Here is a 15,558-nt window from a genome sequence, read left to right on the forward strand (position 1 = left end):
ACATTTATTTTAATTACTAATACCAAACTTAGGTACTACTTAACTGTGTAGAGCTGTTTTCGGTCGTAGTTTATCACAATATAGACGGCATGATCCAGGTACTTACTCCATAAATGCGCCCGTCACGAATGGCATTATGGAAAATTACTTTATGTAAGAAGTCATGGAAAAGAAAGTCTCTTGGCGACACGTTTCCATTGTTGATAAGCTTTCCGTCCACACTTTGCCTAGCGCAAGTTTTCATTGAAAACTGTTCTGTCTCGAACTGGTATTTTCCGCGATGTTCGTCCATTTTTCACAGCTGTTTTCTACTTGTGGCGATGATTCATCGCATGGCAGTCAAACGTGCTATAAAGTTGTACCCACGACAACTGAGCTATTGATTGCAAGGCTAAAAAATATTACAATTTATAAATACGTACACACATGTTTTTTTGCATCGGTCTATTTTCTGTTTGGATTGGCCAGAACTTATATATTTATTAATTGGGCACTGTATTTAATTGATTATTTGTAAGTAACATAATTGAAATAATGTTATATCCACTATATATTGCTAAGCTTAATTCATATTTTCCTGTAAGTATAAATCTATGTTACCATGTTACGATTTACTAAATACCTACTTAATTATTTGAAACTTAAACGTGACTTATTACAAAAGCTACTTTCGTTTTAATTTTCCCGTTTTAAAATAATCGGGTCAACGGCTCATACAAAATTTCGTGACATTAAGCATCACGTTTTACCTCAACCATGTTCCGGGTCAGGATCGTTTTTTGCGGAACAATGCATATACCTAAGTACCAATGTCTTGGAGCTATGAGCAGTTTTCACCATATAAGAATGCAAAAAAGGTTCAAATATATTCTAAATGATTTTTATGTAAAGTTATAAGTATTGTATTCCTAACATTGGATTACATTCCAGGAACTCATGTGCATGAAATGTTGTTAATATTAACATAGCAAAGTATATTTTGTGAATGTCTTTACATGTGCTTCTTCAAACATCAACAGCATTAATAATAAATATAAAGATATATCAATACCTACTTGAAATAGTAATAATGGATCATTTTAAAACAATTAAGTATGTACAATTTATACTCGCATATTTAGCTATGAAGTCAATTTACTCTACTTTTTTTATTTACTTGTGAATGCTTTTAATTTAATCTTTAGTTCCTAAATTATTCATCTTCTAACATCACCGTTTTGAACTTAAGTCGATCATAATATTATTATTTACTTCACCATTGTAATACTTTGTAATGTCCGGTGGTAAAATTTAATTACGTCATTATATTTATGATAATAATAAAAGCTCACTTATCGCCGATAAGACTTTAGTTAAGTAGGCAGCGCTTGTATCGGGTATCCCATTGTGGGAGGGCAGGTGAGAGACGCGAGAGGAAAATATAATATACATTAAATACAGCCTTGCGCTCCTCTTACTACCTTCGTGTATGTATTTCGTTGGAGTATTAGTGTTCATACCTATGTATTTACAGAGCTGTATTTTCTATGATAGACAAGTTAATTTTCTTTCGATATTATTAAGTTACCAGCCGTCATGGAGAGATTATTTGTGAAAATTGAAACAGTTGGCTATAGGTACAATAATTATTTATGAAAGAAATTCAACTAGTTATATACACTTAAAAATACCGCCCCATCATACCTATTTGTGTGATAAAGGGAAATATGAGTAGGTATGATCTCAAAATAATCACAATACATTATATTTGTAAATGAGAGGTGAATCAATGAATATTCATTAATAAATTTCATTCAGGAACTTATAAGTTTACATTTTAAAGCCATCGAAATTTCAACCTTTTTTTGGATGTCCTGAAACGTACTGATTGTAGACATTATTATTTCCCCTTTCTTTTGGCACACAAATATAAGAAATTCAACACCAATAATTTTCATAAATTAATCGCAAAGTAAATCAGTATTTTGTATATCGTTTGCTATTTATTACTGATCGTCACTGGAAGCAGCAATATACTGTTCACGTATCGTACTGTCGTTGAGACAAAATAATAAAGATATACCTAGGTACTTGTGCAATATATAACGGGGTTGCTAATCAGTGAAGAAATCGTAAAACACTTTTCTATACTGAAAACCAAAATTTTCATAACAACCTAGGTATAAGTAGTTTGTTTATTCTATCACTGTTTCATATTATTATTATTATTATTATTATTACCACTTGTATAATACGCATTCAATTATCTTATAAAAAAAAACAACAACGGGTAAAATGTATAATTAATTCTCTAACTGCTGCGGTAAAATTAATGAATGACTAAACTAAGCCATTGTACTGACTTATTCATTCCTTTTTAGTGATAAATATTTACTGCTATATGTGTAGTGGTGTGCAATAACGACTTGGTTACTTATTGTGTTCTTTTATTTTAAGAAATTTGAGTTTGGAGGATTCCGTTGTCTGTTCACTCATTCAAGTGACTCACGTAAGTTGCTTTAAATTCATATTATCAAAACATGATCAGAGTAGGTTTCTGTTTTCCAAATGCCAAGTCTCTGTGTGGCATTCGCATTATCCCGTGTTGTTTGTTGACACTGCAGGACCGTCAACAAGATGTCGCCATTTTTTATTTCCCGGATGCGTCATGCCATCTCGCGTTGCAGAACGAAAAGAGATCCCGCCAGAATAAAATTAAAAGGCTGATGCGTGTTGCACTATTTGACCGTGAATAAAAATGAAATCCGCGTGCTTTATTGTCGATGATTTTTTTTATGGTAGGATTGTATTATTGTGGTTCTGCATGCAGTGCGTCATACTAATAGTACGCCCGCGACGAATAGGCTTTGTACAGTGGTCGCAAGACCTTTTATTTTTTATGTGTGGAAATTAACATAGTATAAAGAGTTTATTGCTCTAAAATATTGCACAAACGTGCATGAGTAACCCATATTAATTCTGTATTTTTAATTCAAACAATAATAAATTAGATTAAGTAGGGACAATATGCGAGTGTTATTCACACAAACAGTTGAATACAACGTTAAAAAATGCAATAAATTCTATATAAGTACCTAGTATAAGTTGATCAAATATTCTAAGGTGTACGGCAAAAATAATACCAGGCAGTTGTCTGTTCTTGATTCATCTCCGTGCTTCGAATGAAATTGGTGAAAAACATAAACATTACTTAGGTATATCAAGTATTATTATTGAAATCAATCTATATTACTGAATATTACCTATACTACTGACATTGCATTTATCATGAGTTCTCTGTAAATGAACCTGCATTGGGAAGTAATTTGTAACTAACTTAATCAGTAGACCAGAGGTCCATTTTTTGCTTCAATGTCATATTTTTAGGCTTATATCTATATAGAAGGAAGTTTTTTTTTTTTACACGAAATGCATTTTGTGCCATCTGACGATATAAAGCCGACAGCGGTACGTTGAATTCTAAAATGCTTCCAGAAAACAACGATTTTTTTAAAACAATCAATTAAGATTTTGGCCTCTCAAATGAAGTTATTTAAACTGTACTTGCTTTATTCAATTTATATCAGGTATTTATAATATTATTAACTGGTGTATTTTCTTTTCTTTTCCGCGTGTGATATATTACTTACCTATAATAAACCTTTTCGTAACTTAATATTTTGTTTAAATGAATGCTGAAAAGAATATTATTATACCAAGGAATATGTCTTAATTATTGATTGTCAGTAGCAGGTCGCTGTAAACTTGTAAAGTATATAAAATGCATTCAAATCCTTAAATTAGTACTAATTGGACCTGGACTTGGATTATTAAAAGCTACATATTACATTAGAAAGTCTCTTTCACTAGTAAATATTATATGATTTAATGAACTTAAATAAGTAATTATTGTTAGAGTTTCTAAACTGAGTGTTTGTTATTCCGCGCGATTAGAAGAGGCTTTATTTACTGCAGAAAACTCGTGACGTATTCGGAAAATCTCGTACGCAAATATACCCGCTTATACTAAAAACGTCATTATTTGTTTTCACGTTTGCGTAGTAATCGTTTGTAATGATTCAGCTAATTATGTACCTACGTGGATGGGAATTATTATTTTCATAGCGAAATAATATTATTTTAGTCCAACAAAAAACTTCATACTGCGTGAGAGTACATACACCTACTTGCCTTACTCGGCGATATCTCATTATGATTGCAGTGAAGAATATAAAAAAGCTTTGACGTAAATACTAAACCTACGTAATATTGGCGTATCGACGTCACAATTTTCGATACATGTTATTGTCAATATAATTATTGATCGGCTGTTTCTGCTTGTGAACATTATTATTCGTCTAGAAATAAAATAACGTTGCCATATGCAAAACTCGAATATAAAAAATCCTGAAATCTGGACGAATCTGTTATAGTAGTGTGAGCATTATTTTATTATGTAACGAGTTCGGCTCGTTATTTATTATTATAAACAATCGTAAGATAGTATTGAATTTTCTCGATGGAAGTGAGTCAGAATGAATCTCATAAAAGGATATTGATATTATTAAAATTCTATGAATTTGTTTTATAGATCCTTTTTGGCAAATATTACGTAAGATGAATGATTAAAATCAGTGTTTAAATGGAATTGAGGACATTGCGTTACTCATTGATTTATTCAAAGAAATATTGTTTATACTATGTACCTACCTATCAATAAGACTGGTTATATATTTGGAGCATTAGGTTACGAACTATTAAGACATTTTTTTTGCTTACAAAATATGTTTGTATACGTAGGTAAATTTAATAATATAATTATTTTAGGATCCTTAGTATCTTTAATTTCAATTAATCTAAAAACAATTCGGTCGTATATATATATATGTATATTATATGTATATTGAAGCATGTTTTATGCGATCGAATTATAATTACATCCTAATTGTTTCCCTGTTTGATGTATGAATAACGTTTTTATTTTCTTTTATTTCCAGAAAATGCGCGAAAATCTGGAACCCGCGTCTTAGTCCACTGCCAAGCTGGAGTCTCCCGCAGCGCGACGATAGCCATCGCGTACCTGATGCGGTACCAGCACCTCTCCATGGTGGACGCGTACAAGGTCGTGAAGGTCGCCCGCCCCATCATCTCCCCCAACCTCAACTTCATGGGCCAGCTGGTGGAGTTAGAACAGACCTTGAGGGCGTCAACCGCCACCCCCGTCACGACGGCCGGGCCTTCGTGAGGAATGCCCAAGGCGTCGGGACGCCGGAGGAGAAACTCAGCGTCGCCGGAAGCTAAGCCAAGCGCCGCGGACGAAACAATTGGGGCCTCGACGCCGGCCAAACGGACGCGCCACCAAGATGCGTGAGCCCACTGGACAGGCGGAGACGAGGATTATTATTTATGGTACTTGTTTAGCATATTGACACAAATGGAAGTCAGTGCCTTTTGCGGAATGTGGGGTAGTGAGATTGAAACTTTAAAAAGGCTCTAAGCCTTTATCTTATATGTCGAGTTTGTTAAGTTAAAATGGCATAAATGACAATTAGCAAGTATATAGGAGAGCAATTTGAAATATTTTACTTGCAATAATTCTTCTTGGTGCACCTTTTGAGATGCTGAAGACAAACTACATTAAAAACAATCCTTTACACCCTTTTGGTATAGCAACCTCTATGTGTTTCTGAAGGTGAGTCTTTCATTATGATGTCATATATCATAGGAACTCTGCACCAGGTGTATACATTCATACAATCAAACTATCTTCTTTTGTATGGCATATTCAGTGAAATGATTACATTTTATGGGCTCGTCTATATAATACGGTGGAATTATGCTTCATAGCTATTGTACCCTCGCATACTTCTGTTTGTGTCTGTATACTAAACAAGGACTTTATTTATTTATATTAACTGTTAATTTGCGTGCATGTAAAAAGATTATACTTACATTAAATGAGTAGAGAGAAAAACCCACCCGAACTGATACTATAATTATAATTGTAGGATGTAGCTTTATTTTATAAAATTAATAAGTTTAAGTCAAAACATATTATGGATATAATGATAGATTATATTTGGTCACTCAGAGTCGGTGTGTCTGATGTTCGATTTTGCCGAAAATGAATATCATATCGTTCATAGCCAATTCCTTTTGAAGTCTAATCAGACCCGAAATTCTTAAAACCAAAAAGTCAAATTAACAAAAATCGTCTGTAATTTTTAATAACCGTTTTTTGATGTATAAAATATTATATTCCTTTTTGACTTATGAAATATGTACTGGCTTTCATGTACAGATTTTAATTTTTTATATTATTTTTTGTTTTTACGGATAACAACTTGAATACTGGTTATGGTTTAACATATTTCTGAACTTGCAAAACCAAGGAACAGCAAAATGGCTGGCCTTTATATAACTTAAATTTCTACTATTAAAATTATCCTATCAATATATCCTGAATCGAGTAGGTACCATATCCACCGCTTGAAAGAAAGTTTCTTTCAATTTTATACACTGATATAACTGAAAAGTTTAAGGTGACGCATCAGTGAAACGCCAAATAATGTTCAACTGTACGCGCGACGAAAATTTGTACTTGCTTCGCATTCATTGAGAGAACGTGGAGTCGGACGCACGTCACTTTGCTGCGTGATGGCGACGGGCCAATTAATTCTAAAATCGTGTAAAGATGACTAAAAACTTTACCCATTTACTTTAAAAAGAAAACATGTCAATGAATATATTATTATTGATACTAATAGAATAATAAACAGAACATAAAATGGACGTATGTTGGATTTATATGAGAAATAATATTTCGTTTGACAGGCGTCATTTTCACCCGCGACCCGCAATCCGCACATCGCCTAGCAACGATCTTTTTAGACCGTGCCTCAACTAATGCATGGCCTTAACGTGAGAAACCATACATTAATAATTATTTTTAAAAGCCACTGTACTTCATGAGTTATTATTAGTATATTTTACAAGTGTATCTATATGAGAGTACGATTCTGTAACAAATAAAACAACTATATCAAATTAATATACGTAAACGAATTTATTATTGGAGATAGACCCTTTTATTGTGTAGCTATGGTATTTTGCACCTTTCATTGGTACAGTTGTAAAATTTACTTTTAATCTAAAGACAATTTATTGGTGTGTGCGCGCCGATGTGCAACTGGATATAAAATGTAATTATGAATTAATTAGTTGTTTATTATAAGCCATTGATGATAATAATTGGTATTTAGTAGTTAGTGTTGCCCCAACCTTTTACCTAGCTTTGAGGTCCGCACGGGCCATGGGTGAAGCGAAATCTAGTCTGTCGGGATAAAGGCTGTGTTTAATATTTGTTTGTGTAATAAAAAAATAATTCATGTAACCTATAATATACACGAGATTCGTACTTTTAGCATTAGTTATATTATAAGATTAGTTATGTAAGCGTGGTGTGCAGACCATGATAATTTTTTTTTTAATTTTCAATGTTGGCAAAAATGTTTTTTTTTTTGTTTTTACTCAAATAGGTAGCTTGTGATTCACTGCTATATTGGGAGGTTAAATCTTTTTAACTATTGCTGACAAAACATTATTAAAGTACGTAAGTTGTAAAAAGCTTGCATCACTTTCTACAATATGTATATTGTTATCCATGCCATATTATTTCACTGCACGCCACTGACAAACAAATGTTTTTTTTAATATAATAAAATATTCGATGATATTGATTCAGTAGCATAAATTAATATCTGGCTTCTTTCTAAAAAATGTGCTTACTCCCAATTTTTTTGAGATTATAAATTTATAATCGTCTGTATTATCTATTTTTTAATCTGATCCATATCACACATTGCCTTCCTATAAATTATTCCACTGTAAATTATTTAACCTATCTCAATGAATCGAATTTAATATATTTTATATTATTTAGATTTGAACTTTCTTATAATATGTGTAATTTACCTACGTGTCAGATTGTATAATATATCAAAATTAATATTTTGACTAAATATTTTTAAATTATTACATTTAGTAGATTGTTAATATTGTATTCGTATATTTTCTACTGATACTGGAAAACTGGCATGAATTCTGATGATTATGTAAATTCCTACAAATTTAGTTACAATTAATTGAGTAATTTATAATATTAAACTTAATGTGTTAAACTACACTCACATATCAATGTTGATTAAATAAGTCATTCATTATCTAAAAAAATATGCTATAAAGATTTAAGTAATTCACTTCAATTGTTACCTGAAAACATTAATAGCGATTACAATATATTTTTCTTTATCTATTACATTTTCTTCAATTTAATCTCCAAGATAGAAAAAAAATGATTCATTTTATTTATCTGACTACAAATTTATTGATTGATGACTTTGTAAAAATAGACAGGTTTATGAAACAATATTATCATTAATTACTATCTTGCATTTTATATTTATATCATTTATGTGTGGTGTTAAAGTCATGCACTTATTTAAATTTAATTGAGATGCCAAATATAAAAATATCATTAAATTCAATTTTAATATACTTACTTATTTATATCTGCCAGATTATTGCCTTATGCGTCGTAAAACTGTATTATATAAGACTTAATAATATAATTAGTTTGGCATTTTGTACATATTATAATATAAAATATTATTACAGTAACATCTACAGTTTGTGAAGAATTAATGTCAGTAATTTTTAACAAAATAGAAGTCATCTGTGTCAGTCATATAATATGGAAAATATTCCATAATATGTAAATTTACAATATATTGTTGTTTGAACATAACAAATTATTTGATAATAATTCACGTTATAGTTTAGGTATATTTTACTGCATTTTATTTGGCATGGTAATTGAAGGTTTTTTACAATTTACGACCAAGTGACATTGTCTTGTAACTGAAATAATCAGCCTTTAAAGTTATCTGTACAATACAGTATAATTAAAATCTCTCTGGAAGTATCATGGATCAGTTTAATTAAAAAATATATATTATGTTAATATCGCTGACGGATTCATTAATAATGTCACTTGATTGGGTTAATGCCTAACATGTTTCAATTGATTATTAGTATAAGTATTAGTCAATATTATGAATGATGGTTTCATTTTTTAATTAGCGGGTAGCCAGTCTTCTTAGCTCGATGTAGAGTTAGTTAATATTAATGACATTATTATGTAAATGATTTTGTAGATACAAATTATAGGTTAGGAATGTAAGATAATCAGTTAGCTTGTAGCGGGTGGTTAAACAGAATGGCTGCTAAATATTCATTGCCATCGATATGGAGATCGCAACGTTTTCGTTTGTGAGCTTTCATCATTTGTAATATGTTTCACTTCTTATTGTATGATGTATGAGTAAAAATATAATGTAAGGCGAACGAAAAATAAAGCCACAATGACTTTCACATGTGCCTCCTTACTTGTATTATTTGTAAAATAAATAATGTTTACAAAATATTGAATTTCCTTGTTTTTACTGACAAAAATACACCTCCCTTGTTATTTTCAGTAAACGACGACTATGTATATAAATTTACCGTTAAGGTTGACTTCTAAAGGCAGCTAGAAATTATGCAAATCAGCATTTATTTGTCATAATTATATTCAAATTACACACAGTCACACTAGTAACGTCCCTAGGCAAAGTGCCAAATGCCGTCCCCTTTCATTTTTAGTGTCAAATAGTCTGATTCGTTAGGCAGTAGGTATCTACTTATTTAATTATTTTATTTTTGGCCATCTTAAACTGACAAATGCCTACACTACACCAAACACATTTAAATTGACTTACACACCAATTATTAGAGCATTTACACTAATACCTAAACTAAACATAAACACTAGGTACGTAGAGGTCTGTAGCGGTGACAGGTTTGGAGGCACCCTTCAATATGTATAACAAATGGGTATGTAGTTATGTTGTCAGGATTTTTTATGACACAACATGTAGAGTTATTAGAAAGTTCTAACGAAGCAAAGATCGTCTGTTTCATTGAAAACCGCCACTGCTCTCAAAAATTGTAATAATAATTTTATTCGTACCTTCATTCGCCGCCCTTTATAATGTGCTGCTCCTACGCAGCGAATGACCTGCCTGCCCCCACGGGATGTCACTGAGTTACATCTATATCCTATATAATCACAATGGAATCTGGATTATTACAAGGATAATTGAGTTATAAGTGTGAGAAAGACTGATGCTTTCTGAAAAAAAAAACAAACATCTTGCAGTATAACCAGAAAACGAAACCATATTTTTGTAAAAAGAGAATTATTGTAAGAAACCTTGTTCTGCTATACATTTTTGGTTTGAAACTTGGCTGTTATATGAGCCTTTTTTAAAGAGGCACCTAGCGGAAAAATAGGAAGCTTGCAATTTGAGACATTTTTTTGATAATTTACAATTTCAACTGTATTAATGAATAAAATATGTATCTGAAAACATTAAGGGGGGACATGCTCGGCGTAGGTCAAAATCGAGCTTTTATTGCATTTTCAAACCATGATCCTGGACATTCCTTAAACGTTGTAGATAATCTATTTATATAATTTTGAAGCTTTATTATCCTTTATATTTATTTTAAACATTTGATGACTGCATAAAGTATTTTTATTACATAAAATAGTATTCTTTTAAACCTCTCGCTTTAGAATATAGTCATATTTCGGTACATGAATGTGCAGTGGTGTTAAGATTTTTTACATTTATTAATTTTTAAACGCATAACGCAAACGAGATAATTTTTGTAAAATATTCACAATAAAAAATTATATTGATAAACTCTGTGATCCCAAATTTGACAAGAATTAGGCATTTTATTATTCAAAAAATCGGCAAGATTAACACATTTGAAGATAATTCTAAAGATACTAATTATAAGCTATGTCTTTGACCATTCAAGTTTGATAAACATCCTACGAATATTGATTGCTTTATAATAATTATTGACCTAAGAATAAGGTAGTGTTTTTTTGAAATACGCCACTTCTTTTGTCATTCTCCAGTGGTCAAGCTACAACATACGGCCGTAGCCATAAATTGACAAAGTATAATTAAAGTAGGGAGTAAAATTATGTTAACGCGCGTGTTTGAACAACTGCGTTTCTGTGTTTGTTCAACTGTGTTGCGCGTGTTTACTCCCTACTTCAATTATAATTTTTCAATTTATGGCTACGGTCGTATGTTGTAGCTTAACCACTGGGGAATGACAAAAGAAGTGGCGTATTTCAAAAAAACATTACCTTATTCTTAGGTTAATAATTATTATAAAGCAATCATTATTCATAAGATGTTTATCACACTTGAATGGTCAAAGACATAGCTTATAATAAGTATATTTAGGATCATCTTTAAATGTGTTAATCTTGCCGATTTTTTGAATAATAAAATGCCTAATTCTTGTCAAATTTGGGATCACAGAGATTATCAATATAATTTTTTATCGTGAAAATTTTACAAAAATTATCTCGTCATAAATTATACTAATGGTTTTATAAATGCGTTTAAAAATTAATAAATGTAAAAAATCTTAACACCACTGCACAGTTATGTACCGAAATATGACTATATTCTAAAACATTAGAGCGAGAGGTTTAAAAGAATACTATTTTATGTAACAAAAATACTTTATGCAGTCATCAAATGTTTAAAATAACTATAAAGGACAATAAGGCTTCAAAATTATTTAAATAGATTATCTACAACGTTTAAGGAGTGTCCAGGATCATGGTTTGAAAATACAATAAAAACTCAATTTTGACCTACGACGAGCATGTGGGCCGTTAATTGAATAACAATATATGATATTTTTAAAACTTGTACTTTGTATGAAGTAAAAAACAAAAAAACAAGAAAGCGAGTTAATTATTCTTTTTTCAAAATTGTCGAACGCTGTTACGCAAAAGTGCAAGCATTGAATTCGATCGAAGCGCCACCTTGCGGATTTTTTCCGAACTAACTTTCCATACAAAACAGAATTACCTGAAAATGAATTTAATTCTGCTTAAAGATGGCTAAAAATATTAAAGAATGCGTTGTCATCGTGTTCTGATAGTTATTATAAAAGTTTAAAATGTCTAGCTAGTCGGGAAGTTAGTTAAAAATCGATTGCAAGATTTGTACTGGACAAACAAGAAAAGGAGCTAATAAAAACGTGGTAAAAATGAAAAGAGGACTAGTGATATTCATCAATTAAGTCCCGTATGTATGTATGACTATCGATCGTGTAGTTTTTTTTTTTTTTTTTTCCAACCATGTCCGATCCTGATAGGATCATATGGGCCTCCACAGAGTGGAATTGTATTGACAGATTTTGTTTTTTACGAGAAATGGATGTCAGCCACCTGCTCAACCTATTAGGTCCATACCCTGCCACATACAAATTGAAAAACAATATGTGTACTTGCCAGACCCGGGATTCGAACCTGGGACCCACAGCTTTATAGTCCAACGCTTATGCCGCGCGGCCACCGTGGGCATTTTTACCTGAGTAAAATTATTGATGGTAGGGTATAGTTTAGTGCTTGTGACTTCTCGAGAAATTTTTAATTCTAGGTCGGTTTATCACTCAGTCATAATAGGTCAAAATAACTTATTACCTCGAAATTATTCTCCTCTCCGAAAAATGACTGATGATTTTCATTTCCTTTTTAGGAGAATTATTTCCAAGTAAAACCCTGATATGATTAGTTTTATGATTTGTTTTGAAATTCCAGAATCAAAGTCAAGAGCTTTTTTTAGCTTTCACTTGAAAAACCATTTTATGTATGCACGTAAGTTCATAAAGTGAAATCTCTAATGTTAGAAATAGAATTTCATGCAGCAATATGTATCTATGTACAGTGGCGCACCCAGGGTGGGGGGGGGGGGCAAGGGGCCTTGCCCCCCCCCAAAAACATTGAAATTGAAAGTTAATAGATTAGACAAATAAAAACACGGCAAAAAAATGATTTGAAATTCTCCAGCACCCTCTAGAAAAATTTCTTAGATTTTAATTTCTAACGCAAAAATTTCGAAACACTATTGTCGGGTTTTTTTAGAAACTCAATCTCTAATGGAAATGTCAAAAAATTCTCGGTGTCCACCCGAATTCCGGAGTGGTGTACACCGAGTGCAATAGACAAAAGTCCGATAAACGAGAAATTAGGCTGTGTTCTGTTGGGTGGGTTTGTGTACATATAAGTTAAATGCAATAATACTTTTTTTTCCATTTTCAATTAATATTTAGGAACTTCACTATTAAAAAACCCAAAATCGACGATAAAAATTCGGCGAAAAAAACGACTACACCCACCACCATGGGCTGACAGGGCTACAGCCTGGGGGCCCGGGCTTAAGAGGGCCCGGCGTGGCGGCTCGTCTAATTGTGAGATAAACACACACCAGAAATTTGTTATATTATAAAAAAAATCGCATGTGGCGCTATAGATACTACTTCATCAAAATTAACATAAAAAATATGAAGTATGATGAAAATATGATATACGTAACTACATGATAATAATTCACGTGTATCATTTTATATTTCAATTATTTTTAGTGTTTCTAGAAAAATAAAAATGGTTATTTATCCAATATCGAAGGGTCGAATGCTACTTGGCTACCACAAAAGGGGGTCGCGACCAGTGGTTCATAATATGATAACGATCGATAATATGATATGAGGTCCGACAAATCAAGAATTCAAGGGAATTATTTAACAATATAGATAAATCCACGGAATACCATTTGGGAACACTACTGTAGAACATCACATTCCCCTGTGATAGGTAAGGTGGCCCGCCAAGCATTCATGATGTGGGGGCCATGCCCACCACAGTCGTTGGTGGTGTAAATTTAAAAAAAAACATTTTTTCGGTGGAATTCAGCATAAATATTGTGGCTCTAGACCAGTGGTTCTTAACCGGTGCACCGCTGGCTTGTTGCAGGTGCACCGCGAAAATAATGATAAAAGCAGAAAAATTCGCGAAATAGCGAAAACCGAAAAAGTCCTTCGTGAAATTATGAAAGCCGATGAAAGATCTAATGTAATTCGATGTTGCCGAATCGATCGCACGCGTCTACCGTTGGCCTCACAGGTATTCGTTTCATAAATGAAAACAAAATAGTGGATCAATATCTATGCTACAAAGAACTGACCGAGCGTACTACATGACAAAATGTTTTTGATTCTATTTCTTCATACTTAGAAAAAATTAAAATATCATGGAGGAATTTGTATGGATAGTGCTCCGTCAATGTTAAGCTCATTTAAAGGATTTGTTACCCTCGCAAAGACAAGAAATTCTAACATTATATCTACGCACTGTTTTATTTACACAGGGAATTCGAAAACATTACCGCAGTGCTAAAACCTGTACTAGACCAATATTATGGTAAATTTCATCAAATCCAGACCTTTAAAAACAGGCATTTTTAAAAAAAACTTTGCATTTCTATGGAAGCTAAGTACGAATGTTTGCTTTTTCACACTGAAGTGAGGTGGTTACAGTAACGCACCCAGGGGGGGGGGGCAAGGGGCCCTGACACCCCCAAACATGAAAATTATCAGAATGATTTTAACCATTGAAATTGAAAGCCAATAAACCTTTGGGCTTAGACAAATAAAAACACTGGCAAAAAAATGATTTGTAATTCTCCAGCACCCTTTTTAGAACAATTTCTTAGATTTTAATTTCTAACAAAAAAAATTCTAAACACTAATGTCAGGTTTTTTTAGAAACCCAATCCCTAATGGAACTACGTTAAAGTGCCCACCACCACCCGTCATATATGCACAACCGTGGATATGCACGGCCGCTTTCTATGACGCTTTAAACGTGTCTGAAAGAAGTGGTTTTAAGTGCTCATTCCGTCCCGAGACGGAGCCGCACGGGACTGATGCTGCAACCATGCACCGTAGTGCTTAAAGAAGAAAGTTAAGAAAGAAAATGTTTGTTTTTGGACTGGCTCTGCTGTCCGCTGACGTTAAGCGCTTTGTGTACCCGCATACTGAGTGTCACGAATTGAAATGGATGAGTCTACAGAAGAGTCGGGACTATCCCGCTCCCCATACGACGCTGCAAATTTCTCAAATGCCGCAAAGTTGGCCTCGGTTGCTACCAGATCTCCATGACCAATTGGGCCCGTGTGAGGACGGACCCTGGCAAACAGCTCCGCTCGTTCGAATTCCATAAGCGGGCAATCCAGAGGATGTGTTCAACATCTTGGTGGTCATGCCCGCAGGTACAACCCGGCCCATCTACTATCAAGCCAAACTCGTGGAGTCTGGGCGGCGAAGTTGCCATGGCCGGTGAGGAACTGGCTAATCCAGTGCGAAGGTTGGAGTCTTCTAGTTTGGTGCCTGCAGAATACGTCTGGAAAAAAACGGTAAGTGTGCCGCCCCTTGGGGGAGGCGGTCCACCTCGCCTGCCATGCCGCAAATGCGGTCTTGTACACAATGTCACTTACAGTCTTCCTGTAAGGAACATCCACGGATCTCTGCGGTGGTGTCAGATGGACACCGGCGAGTATTGTGCTGATCCCCCTCAAGAGGAGGGTGATCGATCCTCTG

At 33.2% G+C, this 15,558-nt stretch overlaps 1 protein-coding gene across 3 annotated transcripts in view; it reads left to right on the plus strand.

The window, feature by feature from the left end:
• puc (dual specificity phosphatase puckered) overlaps positions 1-6,503 on the plus strand; it is a 206,406-nt gene extending 199,903 nt beyond the window's left edge. For 2 of the 3 annotated variants that reach the window (XM_085956346.1, XM_085956347.1), the window contains exon 5: positions 4,977-5,353. In XM_085956346.1, the coding sequence (XP_085812472.1) occupies positions 4,977-5,224 (248 nt within the window). In that variant the 3' untranslated portion in view covers positions 5,225-5,353. Of the gene's footprint in view, positions 1-4,976 lie in introns of all 3 variants that reach the window. The other variant, XM_085956345.1, reaches the window with a different exon arrangement.
• The last annotated feature ends 9,055 nt before the right edge of the window (positions 6,504-15,558 follow it).

Source organism: Rhyacophila brunnea, unplaced genomic scaffold, assembly GCF_057557595.1.
Source record: "Rhyacophila brunnea isolate RB1 unplaced genomic scaffold, BYU_Rbru_1.0 scaffold_6, whole genome shotgun sequence".
NCBI lineage: Eukaryota > Metazoa > Arthropoda > Insecta > Trichoptera > Rhyacophilidae > Rhyacophila > Rhyacophila brunnea.